The following is a 20,031-nucleotide window of genomic DNA, read 5'->3' as shown; positions in this document are numbered from 1 at the left end:
CATTTTCTTCTTTACATCATGTGGATTGTCTTCATCAAAGGGAGGGTTAAAACACACCAGAGGTGGCCCAGCCCCTTTAGGCACCACAGAGAGGAGTGGACTCCATATGTTATAAAATGCAATGGCTGTAAATCAAGCATGGAAATGGCATGTTCAGCAGAACATCATGTTTGTGTTTTAGTTTTCTTTTACCACATTTTGTTTCAGTTCAGAAACAGATTGTCAGAATGTTTGTGAATGGCTTTGTGATAAAAATAAATGTCTTTGTGCTTTGTGGGACATGCTTTTTAAAAATAGCTCTCAGTCATATCATTGGTGGAGGAAGTTCAGATTCTTTACTTCAGTGATAGTCTACTTATAAAAGGTACAGTTAAACAGAAGTCAAAAAGGTGAAAAAACTATTTATGCATAAAAATCATAGTGTTATATTATTATGTATTATATAATTAGATTGTTGATACTGATGCACTAATGTCTCTGTTGTAGCTGGTTCAGGTGGAGTAAATTCTAACAGTAAATTCGTTATATTCGTATATTATATATACTCATCATATGTTTTTACCTAAACTCTTAACCTCCACAATATGTATAGCTGTCAACTAAATGTACTGCAGTAAGTAGTACAATGTTTCCCTCCGAAATGTAGCGTAACAGTAGTATAAAGTAGCATGGAATGAAAATAAGTAAAGTACAAGTATGCCAAAGTTGAGTAAATGTCCTTAGTTTCTACCACTGATTAGTAGTAGTAGTAGATGGTTACAGTAGTAGAAAGTATGCTTAGTTGACATCATAGTAGCAGTAACTAACAATACTGCATATTCATTCACCAGGAAACAAATAAAGTGAACTACAGAGAGCAGATGTTTGAAACCTTTCGTAATACCTGAATGATATTCACTTGCTGTACTGGATACCATGACTATAACACTAGTTGACTGTGTTGCGTAAATCAAAACACACAAATGCACATTCTGTGCTGACAGAAATAACAAAATGTTGTTTAGTTTCTAAAAAGATATCCACTTTTATAGCATACAAGCCAATATGGTCACACTGAGCATAGAGCCACCCTTATGTCTCTGGTTGCCTTAACTACATGCAGGGTAGATTCTGGCAGTAATGCCAGGGTCAGGACTGGGTGTCTCCCATGCATCCCAGTTATTACAGGACAGCAGTCTCTCACATGTGGTGTGTGCAGCACAGCTGGTTTTGAAGTTTACTTTTGGGGTGTAGCACAGTGGCCCCACAGACAGTGTTAAACACCATGTTCCATATGAGGCTACTGGGTGGGGCAACAAGTCAGTGCAAATCCTGTAATTAAGCACTCTCATTTTCAGTCAAAGCTCTTGCTGTTAGAAACTGACAACTGGATTATTAAATTGGAGTTAAAGCAGAGAAAGCAAGCATACACAGTCTGTGTGCTGGGTATATATTGTACAATTCAGAAATAATGTTAGGCTTATCTGACAACTTGTCTGTTAGTCTCTGTATGTCACGTGATGCTACTGATTAATACCCTGATAAATGCTGTGTATAACTGACATCAGCATACCATAAACACGTAGTCTCCCAGCTCATGTCTATTGATCCACCAAATAAAACTTTTTGTGTGAATTTATGCCTCGAGTCTTACACTGCAAAGGAGAATTCAGAGATTTATGTCTCCTATAATTCATATCCACAGTGTATTTCTCTACCTCTAAGCAAGACTGATAAAAAAAGTTGAATGTCAGGAGCATTAAAACCAATCCGGCTGTAGGCTACCATCCTGTTAAAGATCCACACATCAATGCCGGAATTAAAGACATGAAACCCAACACATACCGACGAGAAGATAAAGATCTGTGTTTCGATACACATGTTGCACAGTGTATAGCATCCTACCTGCTTTGCTCGGGCCTCCTAGCGCCTCTTCCTGTAGTTGCAGTTCCTTGAATCTCTAATGCTGCTTGGTTGCCGCTCAGGCTGGACTGCTACATTGCACGACGGTGCTGCTCGCTTTTGAGGGAGTGCTCCTCCCCGAAGCCCCACATATGATCAGATCCATCCAGCCTCTGTGCACCCAGCTTCCAGCCTCGCATCCCCTTTAATTCAGAGTAACTGTCCTGTAATCAGCGCAGGCATCGCCCTGTAACTGCACGTAGAACAGGTCTGCGAAACTAGCATCTTAAAGCAGTTAGGAGTAGCAGCACGATGTTTTAATAATAGATTACAATTCTATTTTTACTATTTAATAATGTAAGCGTAAGATAAAATGCAATTAAAAATCCATTACAATGTATTCCTTGCTTATTTGGTTATGAGTCATTCAAATTTTTAAAGTAATTTCACATCACGTTATTTCAAGCAATATCAGTAATTCTACAGTTCTTACTTTCAAAACCTGAATATTCATATTAATTAGTTAAATCTCATTATATCCACACGAGAACTGATCATGTTGTAACGACAAAACCCCTTTGCTTTGTAAGAACTGGTTGCAGATCAGTCAGTTGCTGTGGGGCTTACCGAAGACCGCAAAACAAAACTGACATTAGATCAGTTTGTCCCTCTGACCCGCCCACTGAGGAAATGCGTCATTCCGTCGCCGGTGGACGTGGCTGCTGGGAAGCGCTTCCCGGTTGTTATCCTTGGTTGTCGCGCCAAGCACCTCCGGGTTCCTCCATTCATTGGCGATAAGTTACATGTGCCAAAACAAATATAATTAAATCTGGTCTAGCAAATAAAGAGACACGTAGTTGTATCGTTGTATTTTTTAAAGAGACAGCCGGTTGAATCAGCGGCTGACTGCTACAAACATGGACACGTACGGCAACTCGCACAAGAAACCGAAGCTGGGCAACGCTGGCCTAAACTGGGTGAGTTATTAAGTTGTGTTGATTCAACATGTATCACACCCGTCCACCTCCACTAACCAGCTACTAATGAGCTAACTGTTCGGCTAATTAGCTTCCTTCACGTTACACCGCTATAATGCTAGCTCTCCGTTTAAAGCCTTGGTTGCTAGCAGCGCGAGACTGAGAAGTTGCTAATCAATTAATAGTTAACTGCCGAATACAGTTAAGTGAAGGGCTTCAACTATTTGTTTAATTGAATCTAAAGCTGTGATAACACTAACCTTGGTGGTTGCTGCCACCAAAACGATCAACAAAACACTGTTTGCATCTGTTAGCTTTTTCCAGCTAACCCTCTGCTGCACGTATTCCTCTCTGATGATTAAGTACACCGCTAACTCTGAACTGCGGTATTTACAGACGTCAAGGATAACATATGTAACATGCATACACTGTGGTCCTCCAACATGCATCTAAAAAACACAAAACAACACCAGCAGACACTCACAAAAGTACAGAATCAAACAATTAGTTAACCTAGAAAGCCTTATTATGACAGTCGTGACTGTGACTGTGGGTTTGGACTGATGGTCGGATAAATAGTTTGAACACATCAGCTTTGTTCATAATGTTTAATGCTCTACATGCATGTTCTGAGCAAACAGTTTATATCTGAGAAGCCATATTTTTAAACTTTGAAGATCTAATGTGATCTGTTCATATAAACTGCCTATCTTTTTTTTTTTTTTTTATATACTTGTATAATTGGGCCGCAAGTGGTTTACATTGACAGTAAATCTGTATAATTACAGGGAATGCAACGTGCAACTAATGTCACCTATCAAGCTCATCATGTCAGCCGGAACAAGCGCGGGCAGGTTGTGGGCACACGAGGAGGGTTCAGAGGATGCACCGTTTGGCTGAGTGGTAGGTTATTTTTATTACCAGGGTGTGTTTTTTCGACACGTGTATATCATGTCGTAGCTGTTTCATAATTCTGTTGTTTTGTCTTCTTTGCCCAGGTTTGTCTGGCGCAGGAAAGACCACAGTGAGCATGGCTCTGGAGGAGTACCTGGTGTGTCACGGTATCCCCTGCTACACACTGGACGGGGACAACATCCGCCAGGGGCTGAACAAAAACCTCGGCTTCAGCCCAGAGGACCGTGAAGAGAACATTAGGCGCATTGCTGAGGTGGCTCGGCTTTTTGCTGATGCTGGGCTGGTCTGCATCGCCAGCTTCATCTCCCCCTACAGCAGGGTGAGTGACTCTCAAAAGACAGCATCAGCTTCTGAATGTTTAATGAGAGAAACAGAGGACTCCTATTCTGTTATACAATCTTTATTGAGCCACGTTTGAATGAACTACGACCCTTTTGTGAACCGCTTTCTGCTATTGTTGGGATTACTTATAGAGCTTGGGTTGATTATGATGATGTCACTGATCATGTCACTGTCTTATCATCATTATCCTGCTGAAATTGATGATGCCAGTGCCAACAATAGATTTGAAATGATAAAGTAGAGATTTTGAAGGCAAGCTTTTTTTTGTTCCTGCCCTGATTGTTAAACAAACAAGGTTCACTTTTTTGAGTTATTCTTTAAAAAAGTGAATTTAAATATTTCCTACTACATCTGCAGCGCAACAGCTGTTTATATTGTTGTACTTACAGTACTATGAAGGATCGTGGTGCACGATTAGCATCATATTTGTTTCCCCTTTACTGTCTGTCATTGATGATTCTGAGCTGTGCTTGCTGCAGAAAACATTGTTGTTTGATGAAAAACCAAACACAATGAGCCTTAATAGTAACATGCCATCTTCTACTAACTCTTTGACTAAATCATGTGTGTACCTCGCTGTGTATTTGGTTATTGTCTGTCAGGATCGCCTTAATGCGAGGAAGATCCACGAGGCGGCAGGGCTGCCTTTCTTTGAGGTGTTTGTGGACGCTCCACTGGATGTCTGTGAGCAGAGGGACGTGAAGGGGCTGTACAAGAGAGCCAGAGCGGGAGAGATACAAGGTGGAGTATCCTTTAGTGCTGTCAGTAGATCCAAGGCCTGGATTATTGTTTCTGTCATGTGATCCATTCTGGGTTCATACTGTGACGTCTGTTACATAGCTACACATGGAAAATACCATCATTTCCCAGACTTTGCTTCCTGTTTCAATTTATCCTTATCTTGTCAAATTACACAGAAATGACATGACAGTGAGAATAAAAGTGATGCATCACTGTTAGAGGAAGTGCTTCTTATCATATTGTGGTGCAGCAAGTTGGGTTTATCTTTAGCAGCGGAGAGATCTTTACCCAATTTCCAGAGTTTTGTAGCTAAGATTGACCTTCTTTAGTCTCCCTTCTGTCTTTGGTATAGTTGAAACATTGTTTGTTGAGAGTCAAAATGTATCGTAATTTCTATTACCGAACAAAATATTCTGCCGCGATCAAAGCGGTTAAAAAACAGTTTGTTCTCCTTCTTGCGGTGCACAAAGCACTGACTCTTATATTGATCAAAGAAAGTTTATTTAAAAAAAAAACGAACTGATTTAATTTGATGATGCCTTTTATCTAAAATTAGGATTTTGTTAAAGGATTTGAAATGTATTCTCTTGTTTCATCAGGTTTCACTGGGATTGACTCTGAGTACGAGAAGCCAGAGGCCCCGGATCTGGTGCTGAAGACCGACTCCTGCAGCGTGAATGAGTCCATACAACAGCTTGTTGACCTGCTTCAAGAGAGGGTGAGGGGGAGAAATAATCCTGCTTTGACATGTTTCAAATACATGGATCATGTTAAGTGTCAGCCGCTGTTGGTTGTTATTGGCGATGGCACATTTAAAGAATATTTGCGTAAACCGTCATAGACACAGTTCAGACTACACATAGGACTGTACTAGCGCTCCTGTTGGCCACCAGGGGCAGTAAAGCCTCATATTTGAAAACCTCTAACTGTTACAACATCTACGCTGTGTCATGCAAATCAATATTTCTTTTGTTAATAGTAAGCCTTTACTAAATATTTGCTTCTGCAGGATGTTTGGTAATGATTGACTTGTCGTTAATCATTTCACGTTGTTTTTCTGCAGGACATCGTTCCCATTGATGCCTCTTATGAAGTGAAAGAGCTGTACGTTCAGGAGAATAAGCTGGACCTGGCTAAGGCTGATGCAGAGACTCTGCCCGCTGTACAGATTGGGAAGGTACCTCCGAGTTTCTTTAGGGATTTTCATAAATCTTTATAAATAAATGAAGCTAAATGACTATTTATGGGATTTGTATGTAAATTGAGGAGTTATTTTTTAAATTTATGTAAACATTGACCTCTGTCCTTTTCATTTGAACGGCATATTATAAGTTGATGGTCAATAAGTGACTGTATGCGACCCTCAGGTGGACATGCAGTGGGTGCAGGTGCTGGCTGAAGGCTGGGCCACGCCTCTGAATGGCTTCATGAGAGAGAGAGAGTACTTGCAGTGTCTTCACTTTGACTGTCTGCTGGACGGTAAGAGGTGTTCTTAAGGAAAATAACAATTTCCTATTTCATTGTAAAATTCAGTGTTGCTATACTTGAGAAAGGCACTAGATGGAGATGAGTGCTCACAAAATAGATTACTCAGAGGTAGTGGATGGCTTTCTGTCGGTACATCAGGTCAGTTCTTACACCCACAACATACCTCTATCTATATCTCTATATATATCTATATAGATATACAGGACTGTCTCAGAAAATTAGAATATTGTGATAAAGTTCTTTATTTTCTGTAATGCAATTAAAAAAACAAAAATGTCATGCATTCTGGATTCATTACAAATCAACTGAAATATTGCAAGCCTTTTATTCTATTAATATTGCTGATTATGGCTTACAGCTTAAGAAAACTCAAATATCCTATCTCTAAATATTAGAATATTTCCTCAGACCAAGTTAAAAAAAAGATTGATAACAGCAAAACAAAATCAAACATTAGAAAATGTCCATTAATGCACTCAGTACTTGGTTGGGAATCCTTTTGCATGGATTACAGCATCAATGCGGCGTGGCATGGAGGCAATCAGCCTGTGGCATTGCTGAGGTGTTATGGATGCCCAGGATGCTTCAATAGCGGCCTTTAGCTCATTTGCATTGTTGGGTCTGGTGTCTTTCAGCTTCCTCTTCACAATACCCCACAAATTCTCTATGGGATTGTATTGTTGTATTTCATTTGGAAGTCAAGGCGCCAGAGTCTGGAGAAAGGCTGGAGAGGAGCAAAATCCAAGTTGCTTGAAATCCAGTGAAGTTCCCACAGTCAGTGATGGTTTGGGGAGCCATGTCAGCTGCTGGTGTTGGTCCACTGTGTTTCATCAAGTCCAGAGTAAATGCAGCTGTGTACCAAGAGATTTTAGAGCACTACATGCTTCCGTCTGCTGAAAAGCTCTATGGAGATGAGGATTTCATTTTCCAGCATGATCTGGCACCTGCCCACAGTGCCAGAACCACCAGTAACTGGTGTACTGCCCATGGCATTACTGTCCTCGATTGGCCTGCCAATTCCCCTGACCTGAACCCCAAAGAGAATTTGTGGGGTATTGTGAAGAGGAAGCTGAAAGACACCAGACCCAACAATGCAAATGAGCTAAAGGCCGCTATTGAAGCATCCTGGGCATCCATAACACCTCAGCAATCCCACGCCGCATTGATGCTGTAATCCATGCAAAAGGATTCCCAACCAAGTACTGAGTGCATTAATGGACATTTTCTAATGTTTGATTTTGTTTTGCTGTTATCAATCTTTTTTTTAACTTGGTCTGAGGAAATATTCTAATATTTAGAGATAGGATATTTGAGTTTTCTTAAGCTGTAAGCCATAATCAGCAATATTAATAGAATAAAAGGCTTGCAATATTTCACTTGATTTGTAATGAATCCAGAATGCATGACATTTTTGTTTTTTTAATTGCATTACAGAAAATAAAGAACTTTATCACAATATTCTAATTTTCTGAGACAGTCCTGTATATAGATAGAGGTATGTATTATATATATATACTAGAACTTGTGCACAGTGAGCTCCAGGATGTTTTGTATTATTTCCATCAGTTGAACCCCAAATCTCCGTCAGCTGTAGCTCTATGTGCTCCTCTCTCATATTTTTTTACTTTAATATAATAATTGACCACTCTAATATAAATGGAGCATTAAATTAGGTTCAACAACTACTCTCTGCATGTGTCCCTGCAAACTGCTAGTCATATTTTGCACAGCTGGATGTGCTGAGCGGCTTAAATACATTTTGTTTATCTTGCGAGCTGAAGAAGTGCTCCATCACACAGCAGTGATGTACAGCTCAGCCATGTCGCAGGATGACACATTGATATACTCAGACATGATTTAAATGCAGCATTTTAAGAATGACGCTGTTGTAGATTATGTTGGTGTAAGTAATAAGTCCAGTTGCACCCAAGTCTCAGAAATACCTTTTTGGTTTTTATTTGGCACTTTTCAGAATATGAATATTACTTTTGGTGGAGAGTCTCTTGGTGTAATTACAGCAATTTCTCATGTATTGTTTGAAATTCCAAGAAAAAGTCGATTTACTTTTATTGCCCATGTGACCGCTCAAGACACAGTTGTGTGTGTGTGTTGTGATGCCAGATATTTTGCTACACGCATAGTAAAAGGAAAAATGCATGAAATTAATTGAAAGTTAACATAGCCAGTATTTCATGTTCAGATTTTGACAGATTATATATTTCGCTGTCCTCACTGAGGGATAAAACCTTCAAGTTCGTACAACTTGATGATTTACGGTCTTTCCTCCGAAAGATAGCTAGCCGGAGAAATGGAGCCGTCTGGACAGACGGAGGCGAAAATATATATTGATGTGAAATGTCTTGATTCCGGAGGGAGACGGTAACAGAGGAAGAAGCTTCTGTATTGATTGACACCACACACCAGCATTTGTCCATTTTCACTTCCTTCCAGGGATTTGACCGTGAAAGGATTGATCACCCACTACCGCACTAAAGCTGGTCGGGAATCAGAAAACTGCATGTTTGACTAATCAAATAGTCTGCAAAAATAAACCAAGACCCAAATCCAAGCTTGCGTCTCTCTCGCTCGGACATTTGGCAGTAGTGTGTGTGTGTTTTTATTGGAACCAGCTGTGAGCCCTACACTGTGACAGAGAGGACGAGAAGAGAGTCCGGGGGGGGGGGAGCCGGGGGCCGGTAACAGTCAGCGTCCCGTCCTGTTTCCACTGCATTTGATCTGATGGGATGTGAAAAGCGTGCCGGTCCAAACGTTTTCATCAACCTGGATGAAGCCCACGCCAACAAGAACGCCGTCACTGCTCCGTCCAAATTATAGAACGAGAGAAGGTCAAGCTCCAGCTTACCTTAAGAGGGGATTTTCCTCCTCTGGCTTCTTAAATTGCAGCCTTGAAGACTCACTGTAGCCTGTGGTTTAGCTATATATCCCCCATTTAGCCCAAAGGGGTACAGCATGGAAACTTGATCAGAGTAGTTGAGCTGTTTTGTTGAGTGTACTAACCCTTTGAACGTTTTAACCTGCCTTTAAAGGGATATCTGCTCTCAGTCTCCCGGTGCTCTGCATTGGGGTCCTGAACATTGTTTTTCTTGGATGGTTATCTGATATTAGAGGTTCCCTGTGGAGCTTTCTTGAAGATTACGTGATAATGGAAAAATACTAATGTATTTGCCTTTTATCCCTCATGAAAATGTTCTTGGTTCTCCATTGTCCTAGGTGGCGTGATTAACCTGTCTGTGCCTGTGGTGCTGCCGGTGTCTACTACAGATAAAGAGCGGTTGGAAGGGGTGACGGCTGTGGCTTTGGTCTACGGCGGCAGACGAGTGGCTATCCTTCGCAACCCTGAGTTTTATGAACACCGCAAAGAAGAGCGATGTGCTCGTCAGTGGGGCACCACCTGCAAAGACCACCCTTACATTAAGGTACATTTGAAAACTGAATATAGGCTAATTATGTTGGAAATGCTATCGGAAACCCCAAAAAGTACCGCCGTGGTAAAAGTACTGAGGAGCTCCAGACGGTCTGTCTCAGTGTGATAAACACTGCATGCGAAAGCAAACTGCCTCCTTGGCTTCAGCGCTGATCGAACACAGATCCGAGCTGGCCTCTTCACATTGCTTATGGAAAGACTGAATAGGAGGAGGTGGAGCTTCTCTCACAGTCTGTCAGGATGCCCAGTACAATCACTTGGTCTGTTTGGTCCACCCTCATTGTGCAGGTGTTATATTTGGATGCTTATTCTCTCGCTCAGCCTCCAGGAAATGCGTTGAAATTGTGCTGCTAAACTCAACAGGCCGTGAAATCCCTGCCAGCTTCCACCTTTCCCGCTCACCCAACTCTTCTCCAAATATATTCAGGGATTGTTTCCATCTGTCTCCGACCGACGGCTGCGGGGCTCAGGTAGACGCGAGATAACGTCCCGAAATGATCCTGCACACCCGGCGGAAAGTTGCACTGGCTTGTTGGAAAAGAATGGACCAGTCTGGTGTTACAGACAAGAATAGTTGTCAGATTGGCTTTTTATAAATCCACCGTGTGCATTGACTCATTTTAAATCCCATTCTTTTCAGGATTAATGCAGCTTGTGTTTTGGCAAAGGTGCAAGACGAAATGGAAAGTAACCTGTATGGTATTTAGTCATTTCCCCCCCCTGGGGTCAGACTTGCTGTAAACATCATTGTCTCATTCTAAAGGAGATTAACTCGAGCACTAGACCGCAGCTGTCTCAATATTTCAGCGAACCTGGTTGTCATTTTTCCTCCTCAGCAGATATCTTTTTGTTTTTGTCTCACCTTGTTGGTGATTAAATCTGGCCTGGTAAAGTGTTTTAGGTTGCAGGAGGCTGCCAGTTTCATAAATTGGTCCCATAACTCTCCAGTGTCAACACCTTTCACAACTGTCATTCTTTATCCGCTCTAACCTGTCACAGCCGGACATGTGTGCTCAGCTTGCCGTGATTTAGGGCGTCACTCATTAAAAAGTGTGTGTGTGTTTAACTCCCGGAGCCGGAGTGCTCGGCGCACCTTTCTGCTGGTAGCTACAACTTTATTATCCCGTCTCTTTCCGAGCAGAAACGACCTGCTCCATATTACACGTAGTTAATCCACTTCTTCCTGTTTACCTGTCCGTCAGTCAGACAGGAGCCCGCTTCATCGGAAACCATGGTGTAGTGTGTTTATTTTCCCATGTGAAGTCCTGGGGCACTTATAACGGCTTAAACGGAGCACATGTATAGAGAGGGTGGACCCGCTCCTTTGATGTAGCCACGCAGACGTTATGTTTTTCCACTCACTTATGTCAGGAAAATAAATTGCGACATGTCTACGCTGTTGATCTCTCTTAAGAGTAAGACTGTTAGGCATCTGTTCTGACTCTTCTCAGGCCAACAGTGGACACGTTGGATTAATCGGAGTGTGGAAAACAAATCCCGACATGATCCTGAATACTTGTTACGACGGAGCCAAGTGTTTATTGATCGCATCACGTAGACACCTCTACTGCTGACAACTTTGATTTTTACATATCGCTTGCCAGGTCAAACTGAAATCAGTCTGTAAATGATGGATCTCAAAGAGTTTTTGTTGCGTATTTTACTCTCATGATAAATTACATGTTGAATGAAACTAGTGACATCATTTTTTTTTTTTTTTTTTTCTTTTTTCAGCGGATTCCAAAACGTCTTTTTTCGCAACGCTTCACACTTCATGTTTCATTCGTGGCCTTTGTTTTGAGCTCTCGGTCTCGGTGCTGGAGCTGTGCTCGTTGTATTGCGGAGCCTGTAGAGAGATGTCGCGTTGTATCACATTAACAGCGCACAGGCTAGTCTTTTCAGCAACTCTAGCTACAGTCTCATAAATGCCACACGAGGCAGGCGAAAGGTATTGCCTGAAACAATAGCAGCCGTTGCCTGGATCCTGAGCACTTCTGTGACATTGTTGGATAAATCCGTTGAGGGGGAACATTTCTCTCCAATGTGCTCATGAGGATCCTCACCAGGGTTTTATTGTGGAGTACAATCTCGTGATGTCTCTGCTCTGTTTTGAAATCCAGGTAGTAGATGTGGCCAAAAGAGTGGACATGCCAGAGTCTGGCTGCCTGTTTTAACGACGCCACAGACTCTGATTTACGCTGCTGTTCGTCGTTGCAACTGGCTAATAACTCGGGAGTTTTAGGAGAATTCTGGCCCGGTTCCAACACGGTGACGTTTTTATGGGCCACGGTGTCTTAAAGTCTGGGTTATGTTTGAGTTTTGTTCCCCCGTCATGGTCATTGTGACTCCTATTTCAGATGGTGATGGAAAGCGGGGACTGGCTGGTCGGGGGAGACCTGCAGGTTCTGGACAAGATCTACTGGAATGACGAACTCGATCAGTACCGACTGACACCCACTGAGCTCAAACAGAAGTTTAAAGAAATGAATGCCGGTATGGGCCAAGACGTCTTGAACCGAGGACTTTCAGAGATACAGTTGTGTCACAATGTTTATAAACTTCAACCTTTTTCTTCTTAAAAAAGGAGAAGACGCACTCACTTCCATGCTATTATTCTCTGTTTAGTCTTTGGGGAAGAAGTAAGGGACGCGGAGTAGGAAAGTCATCGGAGAGAAAGCTCTGGGGAGATTCAGTCCTTCACTGTATGTGGAAAAGTCCCGAGAAAACTCCAAGGCACTCGTTTAAACAATTAAAATGCCCTTATTGTAATGACATAGTCATCTGAGACCCAGAAATCAAACTCTGAAGCCTTTACCTCGCTGACACTAAAGGCATTTAGTTGATTAAAAGAGAGTGCCTTGGAGTTTTCTTCTTAATTCCTTATTTAAAGAGCATCTCAAATGAACTCTATTTGAGTCCAGGAAGCTTTCTTACTTCACTGCATTCGGTTTCAATAGTTGGGCCCTGAGCTGCTTGATTATCTCTGGGTCCACTGTGGCCGATTTGTTTGTTTTGTACAGATGTGTCCAGTTGTGTTTGGTTGCAGTCATACACACTCTTCTCAGCTTCCTCCTCTCTGTCTTTTCAGATGCTGTATTTGCCTTCCAGCTCCGCAACCCGGTCCACAACGGCCATGCTCTCCTGATGCAGGACACCCACAAGCGTCTCATCGAGCGAGGCTACCGCCGGCCTGTCCTGCTGCTCCACCCGCTGGGAGGTTGGACCAAAGACGACGACGTGCCGCTGCCCTGGCGAATGAAGCAGCACGCCGCTGTGCTGGAGGCGGGCGTCCTGAATCCAGACTCCACTATCGTGGCCATCTTTCCTTCGCCCATGATGTATGCTGGCCCAACTGAGGTAATGGTTATTAAGAATGTTGTATCTCTTTTTTGTTTTGGAGTGAAAAATGGCAGGAAGGTGATTTGCGATTGACTTGAGGCGCTCTGTCGAGCGTTTCTTTGCCATACACAGACCTCTTCGCATGACTGAGCGTAGCTGGCAATCTTTTAATCATTCATTTACGATGATTGGAAAGCTACAGCTAAATGATTAAGAGCAGATTGGAGGCTCGTGGATGTCGGGCAGTGAGTTTATTCAGTTTGTAATTCTGAATGGGAGGTTTAGAGAGCCAGACTCAGCCTGAGTATCATTGTTTCATTTATTTTTCTTACCCATTAAAAACAACATATTTCCTTAACTGCGTCTTCAGGGTCTGTCTTGCCATAAAGTTTTTTTTAAGCCAAATATGGAAGTGTAGATCCTAAAATGTACAGACTACATGGGCAAGAATGTAATGGCGGTAGTTTTAGTAACTGTCCAGGAGTAATGTGGAGATTTAGCAGTTATTGATAATGACAAACAGAAACCATAAGTGCTTATATTGAATTCAAATATCTGAAGTTTTCAGCTAATCTTATACACATTGTTGTTGGTTGTGAGATACTGTAGCACCCACAGCCAGGTAAAGACAATTTACAAACCATCGTATTAAATATAACAATCTTTATTGTAAATTATATTGTAAAATTATTTCTCTTCGTAGCTTTACAAAGAATACATACTGTTTATTCCAGAATTTCTCCAACAGTATTTACAGTTTTTCTCTCTTTAATCCTTGTCCACAGGTTCAGTGGCATTGCAGAGCTCGAATGGTGGCTGGAGCCAACTTCTACATCGTGGGCCGTGACCCTGCAGGCATGCCCCACCCGGTCACGGGGAAGGATCTGTACGAGCCCACTCACGGGGCCAAGGTCCTCACCATGGCACCGGGCCTCATCACGCTGGAGATCGTACCCTTTAAAGTCGCCGCGTACAACAAGGTCAAAAGAGCAATGGATTTTTATGACTCCAAAAAGTGAGTACTTGTTTATACCGTCGTTTTAAAGCCTGCAATCTTGTTTCCCATGTGTTTAAGGTAATGGGTGATGGCATACAGAAATAGTTTGAGGTTAAGGGCCTCTGTCCACATACCGGCTTTTTCTGGCAGAAAAGCTCCCGGAGAGCGCTGCCGATAAAAGCACTTTTCAGAAATAATCTGTGTCTTCCCGGCCGATCTGCTTCTACAAATGAGCTTTTCGGTCTTTTGATATAATCGTGTCCGTCTGACAAACGAGTTCAGGATAGACGGACACGACCAAAACAAAACAAGTGTCTACTCCATTTCCGTGACGTCACCAGCACTTTGCTGAAACATTCAAACATTGTAAATAAAAAGCGCCCGGAGCGACCGCACCAAAAAGGCGGAGCCTGCGCTCTCTCCTCATCGGGAGCCAATGAAAGAAGATGCTGTGTGGACACGGTCCCTAAACACTAGTGCTCACACTAAAGTCAAAAGCTTATCTGTAGATTTACTCCAGATTAATACCTCCCATTAAGGCCGATTAGAACCAGCAGTCTAAACACAAATCACATTCTATAAATCAACTACTCATTAGGCTTGAGTTTTAAACCCTTTCATCCATTTTCTTTCCTCCTTCTCTTGTATCGATAATACAACACAAAGCCAAGAATATCAGGGATTGTTTTTCTTTCTTATTCAGATCAAATGTGTTTTGTGGATTAGTATGAGCTTTGATGTTACTCAAAGATGACAGAGACCTGCCATTAATTAAAGTCTGTATACAAACATTGCACATGATGACTAAGATGAATCGTGCAACCTCACTGCTTTTTGTGCGGACTTGGTGCAGCCTCCACCGTCGGGTTACGCAACCTTAGCTGTGTGTTCGGCCAGGAATGTTACAACTAAGTATGGCCAGACTAAAAAGACTTTCTTTGTTTTCCATGATGCATATCTGTGATGTTGAGTCCAAACTGAAATGTTGATCGGGAACATCTAGTACTTTTAGTGCTGCTAAAAATTGCATTATTAAAAATACGATTGACCGTTTGTTTGTTTAGCTCTCTTTTACTTTGAAATGATGACATAACCAGGTAATTAACTATTTCCTGAGTTTGAAACAATCAGTTTATGACAGAAAATCTGTTATCGGTTGAATGTCACCTTTTTTTCCACATTCTGAAAGTTTATTTATCTTGAATTTAAACAGTCTTAAGTTATTGACTAAAGTAGAGAGGAAAGCTTTTATTTGTCACAAACCCAAGTAAATGTGTAGTTCAATGCAGTGTGGTGTACTCATTAAGACGAGCGTAGAAATACAACATGAAAGAAATCCAGAAAAAAACGAAGACAAAAAAAAAACATAAATATGTGCAATAAATTAGAATGTATATATGTTACAGTTGTAGGCGAACGATACAAAAACATTTTGTTTAGACTCGAGGGAAAATAAAAAGTATACGCAAGTATATAATATTCACTGAAACATGGAATATCGCCTCATTGGCCTTTTTAAAACACATTTCAAATATATATATATTTATTTATTTATTTTTGTTTGTTTTTAGGATCTCATTGATCCAATGGCTTGCTATCATCTGAAGGCTAAAAAGCAAGAGAGCGAGAGGTTACTGGATATCCACAGTCTGTCGTCATCACGCAGTTAGATTTATGGCGCTCCATTCTCTCATGCAGGCAGAAAGCGCCGTGCCAAGTTTTCAGGAGGAATATGGATGCTCGTCCTAATCACCAGCTAAACCCCGCAGTCTTCCTCCCAAGAGGCTCGGATGAAAGCAAGCTGTTTCTAATTTGACACTATAAAAATGCACTCGGAAGAATTTGCCTGGAGCTCCTTTACCTCACGCCATGTGAAGCGCGTCGTCTCCACAGCTTCTCATTGTTTAAGAGCAGCGCGATGCGCTCCGTCATGTGATAGCAATTAGAAATGTGACTTCTTAACAGGACCCTCTCTGAATGTCTGCTCAGGGGGAGGTAAGTGTAAATGTCTGCTAGCAAGATGTCTGAAACTGTCTTGATTATTCCTGACAGCAATTCATTGACGAGGTTCGTGAAGATGTGACTTGTGCCAGTCCTCTGCTCAAAGCTGTGAACATCTTTTTACATCCGAACGTGCAACGAGAAGCCTTCTGTCATAGAGGGAGGATGGACTCGCCATCACAATGTATGGGGAGGATTCACACTAGTGTGATGCCTCAAAGTGAGGATGTAGGTTTGTTTAACTAGCAGTTAGTGTTCCACATATTCATGGAATACTAAGTTTGGGTGAATTAGGAAATTGATTTTAAAAAGAAGAAAAAAACCCATAAATATTTCTATTCCTGTCACTCAAGTGGATCGTTGAGAAAATGGAAAAGCTTAAATAGACTAAAATGGGCTAAAATATTACTACATTTATCTCCAAAATGACTTCCCTCCTCCTCCTCCTCCTCCAGCACCGGTGGGTGTAGGTGACACCAAAAGCTCTCCTCTTATCATCTGTTTCTTCAAAGTCAAATTGATAGTTGCTGCAGATGTTTGTGGAGCAGCTGGTAGTGGTAGACACAAAAAAGGATTCAGCACTGAGCAGTAAAGAGCCATTAAACACATGCATTTAAATTCTACATCTACTCCAACACACTTTATTGAAGAACTCATAAATGTTGAGTCAGCGCCACTGCTTCACGTTACAAACATCATTGCAGTGCTTAATGGAACGGCACAGTATCTCTCTCCAATGTGACATCTCACATCTTAGTATCTTGGCATCGACTCGGGGCATCTTGGATTGTTTGCATAAATAAATGAAATGCGAACTGCTCCTACGCCTCGTCGCAAGCAGTTATTCTTGTTGATAAGCATCTTTTCATTGATTGAAATATGTCTTGTTTCTCAAACCTCTTTTTCTCTCTGTCTCCTTTTAAAAAAAATTGCAGCCATCAAGATTATGATTTCATCTCGGGCACACGTATGCGGAAGATGGCTCGCGAGGGAGAGAATCCTCCCGACGGCTTCATGGCGCCGAAGGCTTGGTCTGTGCTGAAGGAATACTATAAGTCACTGGAGAAGGCTTAGAGGCCGAGTCTCACGTAAAACAAACATTTGAAGACAGTGAGGTTTAACAGGATCAATGAGGGGACCACTCATCTACTGTCAACAAAGATCACGCTCTGGCTTCTGTCCGTGTCACTTTCACGCTCAACTGAACAGGAAACTGGTCTCAGTTGTGTTTAGTCTTATAACATTTGTGTTTTAACTCGATGTACTTTTATTTAACTGAACTCACTTTGATTGGGAATTATAGTAGAAGTATTATAACAAACAGAAGCAGTTCTTTTAAAATCGATGTTTGTGTTTCTCACTAACTTCATAACTGTATATTCTGTCAACTGTAAAGATTTAAGGATCAAGACTGATGATGACCTGTATGGAAAGTACTGTTGACCAGTATTTGAAGAGGCCTGGATGAATGTTTGAATTTATAAAGTTACTGCACCCTGCTGGAGTTCACTTAAAGCTCACTATTGAAACCCCAAAAACGTTACTTTGTACTTTATGTTTGCAAGTGGCAGTGGTAATTGCTCAAAATTTGGTGTACACAAGTATTTGATGTATCAGTCGAGTGCCTTGGTCCTCGGAAAGTGAATTCACATGATGTCTTGTTTGAATTAGGACACACACACACACACACACACACACACACCTGCTTCTTGTCTCACTTGTCTTTGTTACACTGACTGATACGGTCCAGTAGTTGAAGAAATGAGCTGCGAAATATTTGGATTATATGCAAAGGGAATCTTCGTAAACGTCTCTGAAACATTTTAAACATTTGTATTTAGTCTATTTATTCTGTCCTAACATGTCCTTGTCTTCTCTTTTTAACGGTGCTGTGCGTGTAGTTTTAACTCGTCTCTCAACAGACTTGATATTTTGTTACATTTTCATCATTTTCTTTCCTCTCATGGGTTGCTAACATTTTCCATGTGGTAATTCATTTTTAAGTGTCGGGCTGTATAGTCAGATTGTTGATGGTTACATTAAGGGATCAGATTTGTTAATTGTCCTTGTCCAATAAACAATTTGTTTACTTTTACTTTCTGTAATCTTTTGGTTGTTTTTTTTTTACACACAGTGGATGTTTTCTTTCTGTTGCAGCACACCAAAGAGTTTTAAATTCATAACAAATTCTCAAACAATTTGACTCTATTCTAAATGTCAGCACTTGATTTCATGTAGTTTGTAGACCAACTTTCATTGATGAGATGTCATCAACTTTTAGCTGCTCCAAATCTCCTCGTGTCTTAATGACGAACTTGTTTTTGACATCCACGTCAACAGCGCGCGCTCTTCATACTTTACCTTCTACAATTTCGTAGACCCTGCCAGTTGGAACTTTTGTGACCTCCCAGTTGGTCAATCAGCTGCATATTGACTGAGACAGACCCTCTAGTGACCCCAATCAGACTCAGACACACTCGCACACTGTATACAAAGAGCTGCAGCTGGCTCCCAGATGCAGCGGTGCAGCGAAAGTGGAACATTCAGACCGAGAAGAGTGTCTGTGTCAGAAATGCCCTGGATACTTCATCTAATCCAACTCCAAGATGTAATGAGTTGACCTGCTAGCAGCATGTTTTTTCCCCCCCCCCCTCTACCTTTCACCAGATCTTTTTCAATCTCAAATGGTAATCAAGCTGCGTCCTCAGTACAACTTCAAAAGAGGAGCTGTGTTTTTTCACACAGAAAAATGATCAAATGAGTTTGCAGAGGTTGCCTCGTGATTTTTGTTGTTCTTGAAACCGTCTGTAGGAGATCAGATGCTCTCTGGGTAATGCAGATGTCTGTTACTATGTTGATATCTTGTTGCATGCTCCGTGGATTTTTTTTAAACTTCTGGCTCCTTTTTCACCTTGTTCGCCTCATAATCGGATCTTGCTTTGAAACCTTTCATCTGTCTGAGGGTGTTGTTACAGCGTGGCACCCTGCCAGAGCAAAAAGCTTGAAGGTGCCAGAAGGAGTTGTAGTGTTCCGACTACTGTTTACACAACGTATGCCTTCACTCACCTGCACCATCTCATTTCAGACGGTCATCAACAACATTCATCACAGGTAATGAAGCCATAGAATGTTTTTGTCTTAGATTTTTTTAAAGGATGGGCTTCATGCCAGACTTTACAGTTTGCTGGTGTACTAATGTTTCTAATTTACATATATATATATATATATATATATATATATATATATATATATATATATATATATATATATATATATATTACTGACTCAGAATATTGGCTCTGTCAATTATGGAATTTATAAAACAAAGTGTTGCCATTTAAGAGATTCATTAAAAATAAGTTTTCTAAGAAAATAAGTCTCTCTCTATATATATATATATATATATATATACCACCAAAAGGTTCAGCTCTTACATGGACTCCAGCTGCATTTATCTCCAATTTCCTTCCATCTGGTTTGAGTTTCACTCAAAGCCAGTCATGATAAAAACAGGCTTTACTTTGCAAAATGCAATACAATGGATAAGGACATGGTTAAAATTCAAGGAAAGTTGTGTCCCTGAGAGATGGCTCTGAGGTGTGTGTGTGTGTGTGTGTGTGTGTGTGTGTGTGTGTGTGTGCGTGCGTGCGTGCGTGCGTGCGTGTGCGCATGCGGGGCAGGGGCAGCGCTCATCAGCAGTAATGATTTTCTGTGAGGATCTGGACCTTTATGATGGCAGTGGGAAGAGTTATCTCACATATTGAGCTCCAATAAAAATGTAGACGGGTTTTTAGGAGGTTGACATGCTGCACTGTTGAAATACACTGCTCCTCTAAAAGAAGAAATGCAGCCACTGTATGTTAGATTGGATAGATTAAAATGAAGTATAGTAAAAATACATCAAC

The 20,031-nt window shown here is 41.4% G+C and overlaps 1 protein-coding gene across 1 annotated transcript; it reads left to right on the top strand.

The window, feature by feature from the left end:
* The first annotated feature begins 2,582 nt into the window (after window positions 1-2,582).
* papss1 (3'-phosphoadenosine 5'-phosphosulfate synthase 1) lies at window positions 2,583-18,221 on the top strand. Its single transcript, XM_076091334.1, has 12 exons — window positions 2,583-2,858; window positions 3,647-3,761; window positions 3,857-4,092; window positions 4,718-4,856; window positions 5,456-5,574; window positions 5,920-6,033; window positions 6,224-6,335; window positions 9,576-9,781; window positions 12,147-12,282; window positions 12,878-13,146; window positions 13,914-14,143; window positions 17,062-18,221. The coding sequence occupies exons 1-12, from the start codon at window positions 2,799-2,801 to the stop codon at window positions 17,198-17,200; spliced, it is 1,875 nt and encodes a 624-aa protein (XP_075947449.1). The 5' UTR covers window positions 2,583-2,798; the 3' UTR covers window positions 17,201-18,221.
* Window positions 18,222-20,031: the final 1,810 nt, after the last annotated feature.

Source organism: Anarhichas minor, unplaced genomic scaffold, assembly GCF_050575085.1.
Source record: "Anarhichas minor isolate MPS153535 unplaced genomic scaffold, ASM5057508v1 ptg000014l, whole genome shotgun sequence".
NCBI classification, from domain to species: Eukaryota; Metazoa; Chordata; class Actinopteri; order Perciformes; family Anarhichadidae; genus Anarhichas; species Anarhichas minor.
This window is presented reverse-complemented; position numbering and strand designations above follow the sequence as displayed.

Excerpts from the sequence above, each read along its gene's own strand:
- papss1 (XM_076091334.1), top strand. The coding sequence starts at position 2,799 with ATGGACACGTACGGCAACTCGCACAAGAAACCGAAGCTGGGCAACGCT. Across the intron at positions 2,859-3,646 it reads GCAACGCTGGCCTAAACTGG|GGAATGCAACGTGCAACTAA; the intron begins GTGAGTTATTAA and ends GTATAATTACAG. Across the intron at positions 3,762-3,856 it reads ATGCACCGTTTGGCTGAGTG|GTTTGTCTGGCGCAGGAAAG; the intron begins GTAGGTTATTTT and ends TTCTTTGCCCAG.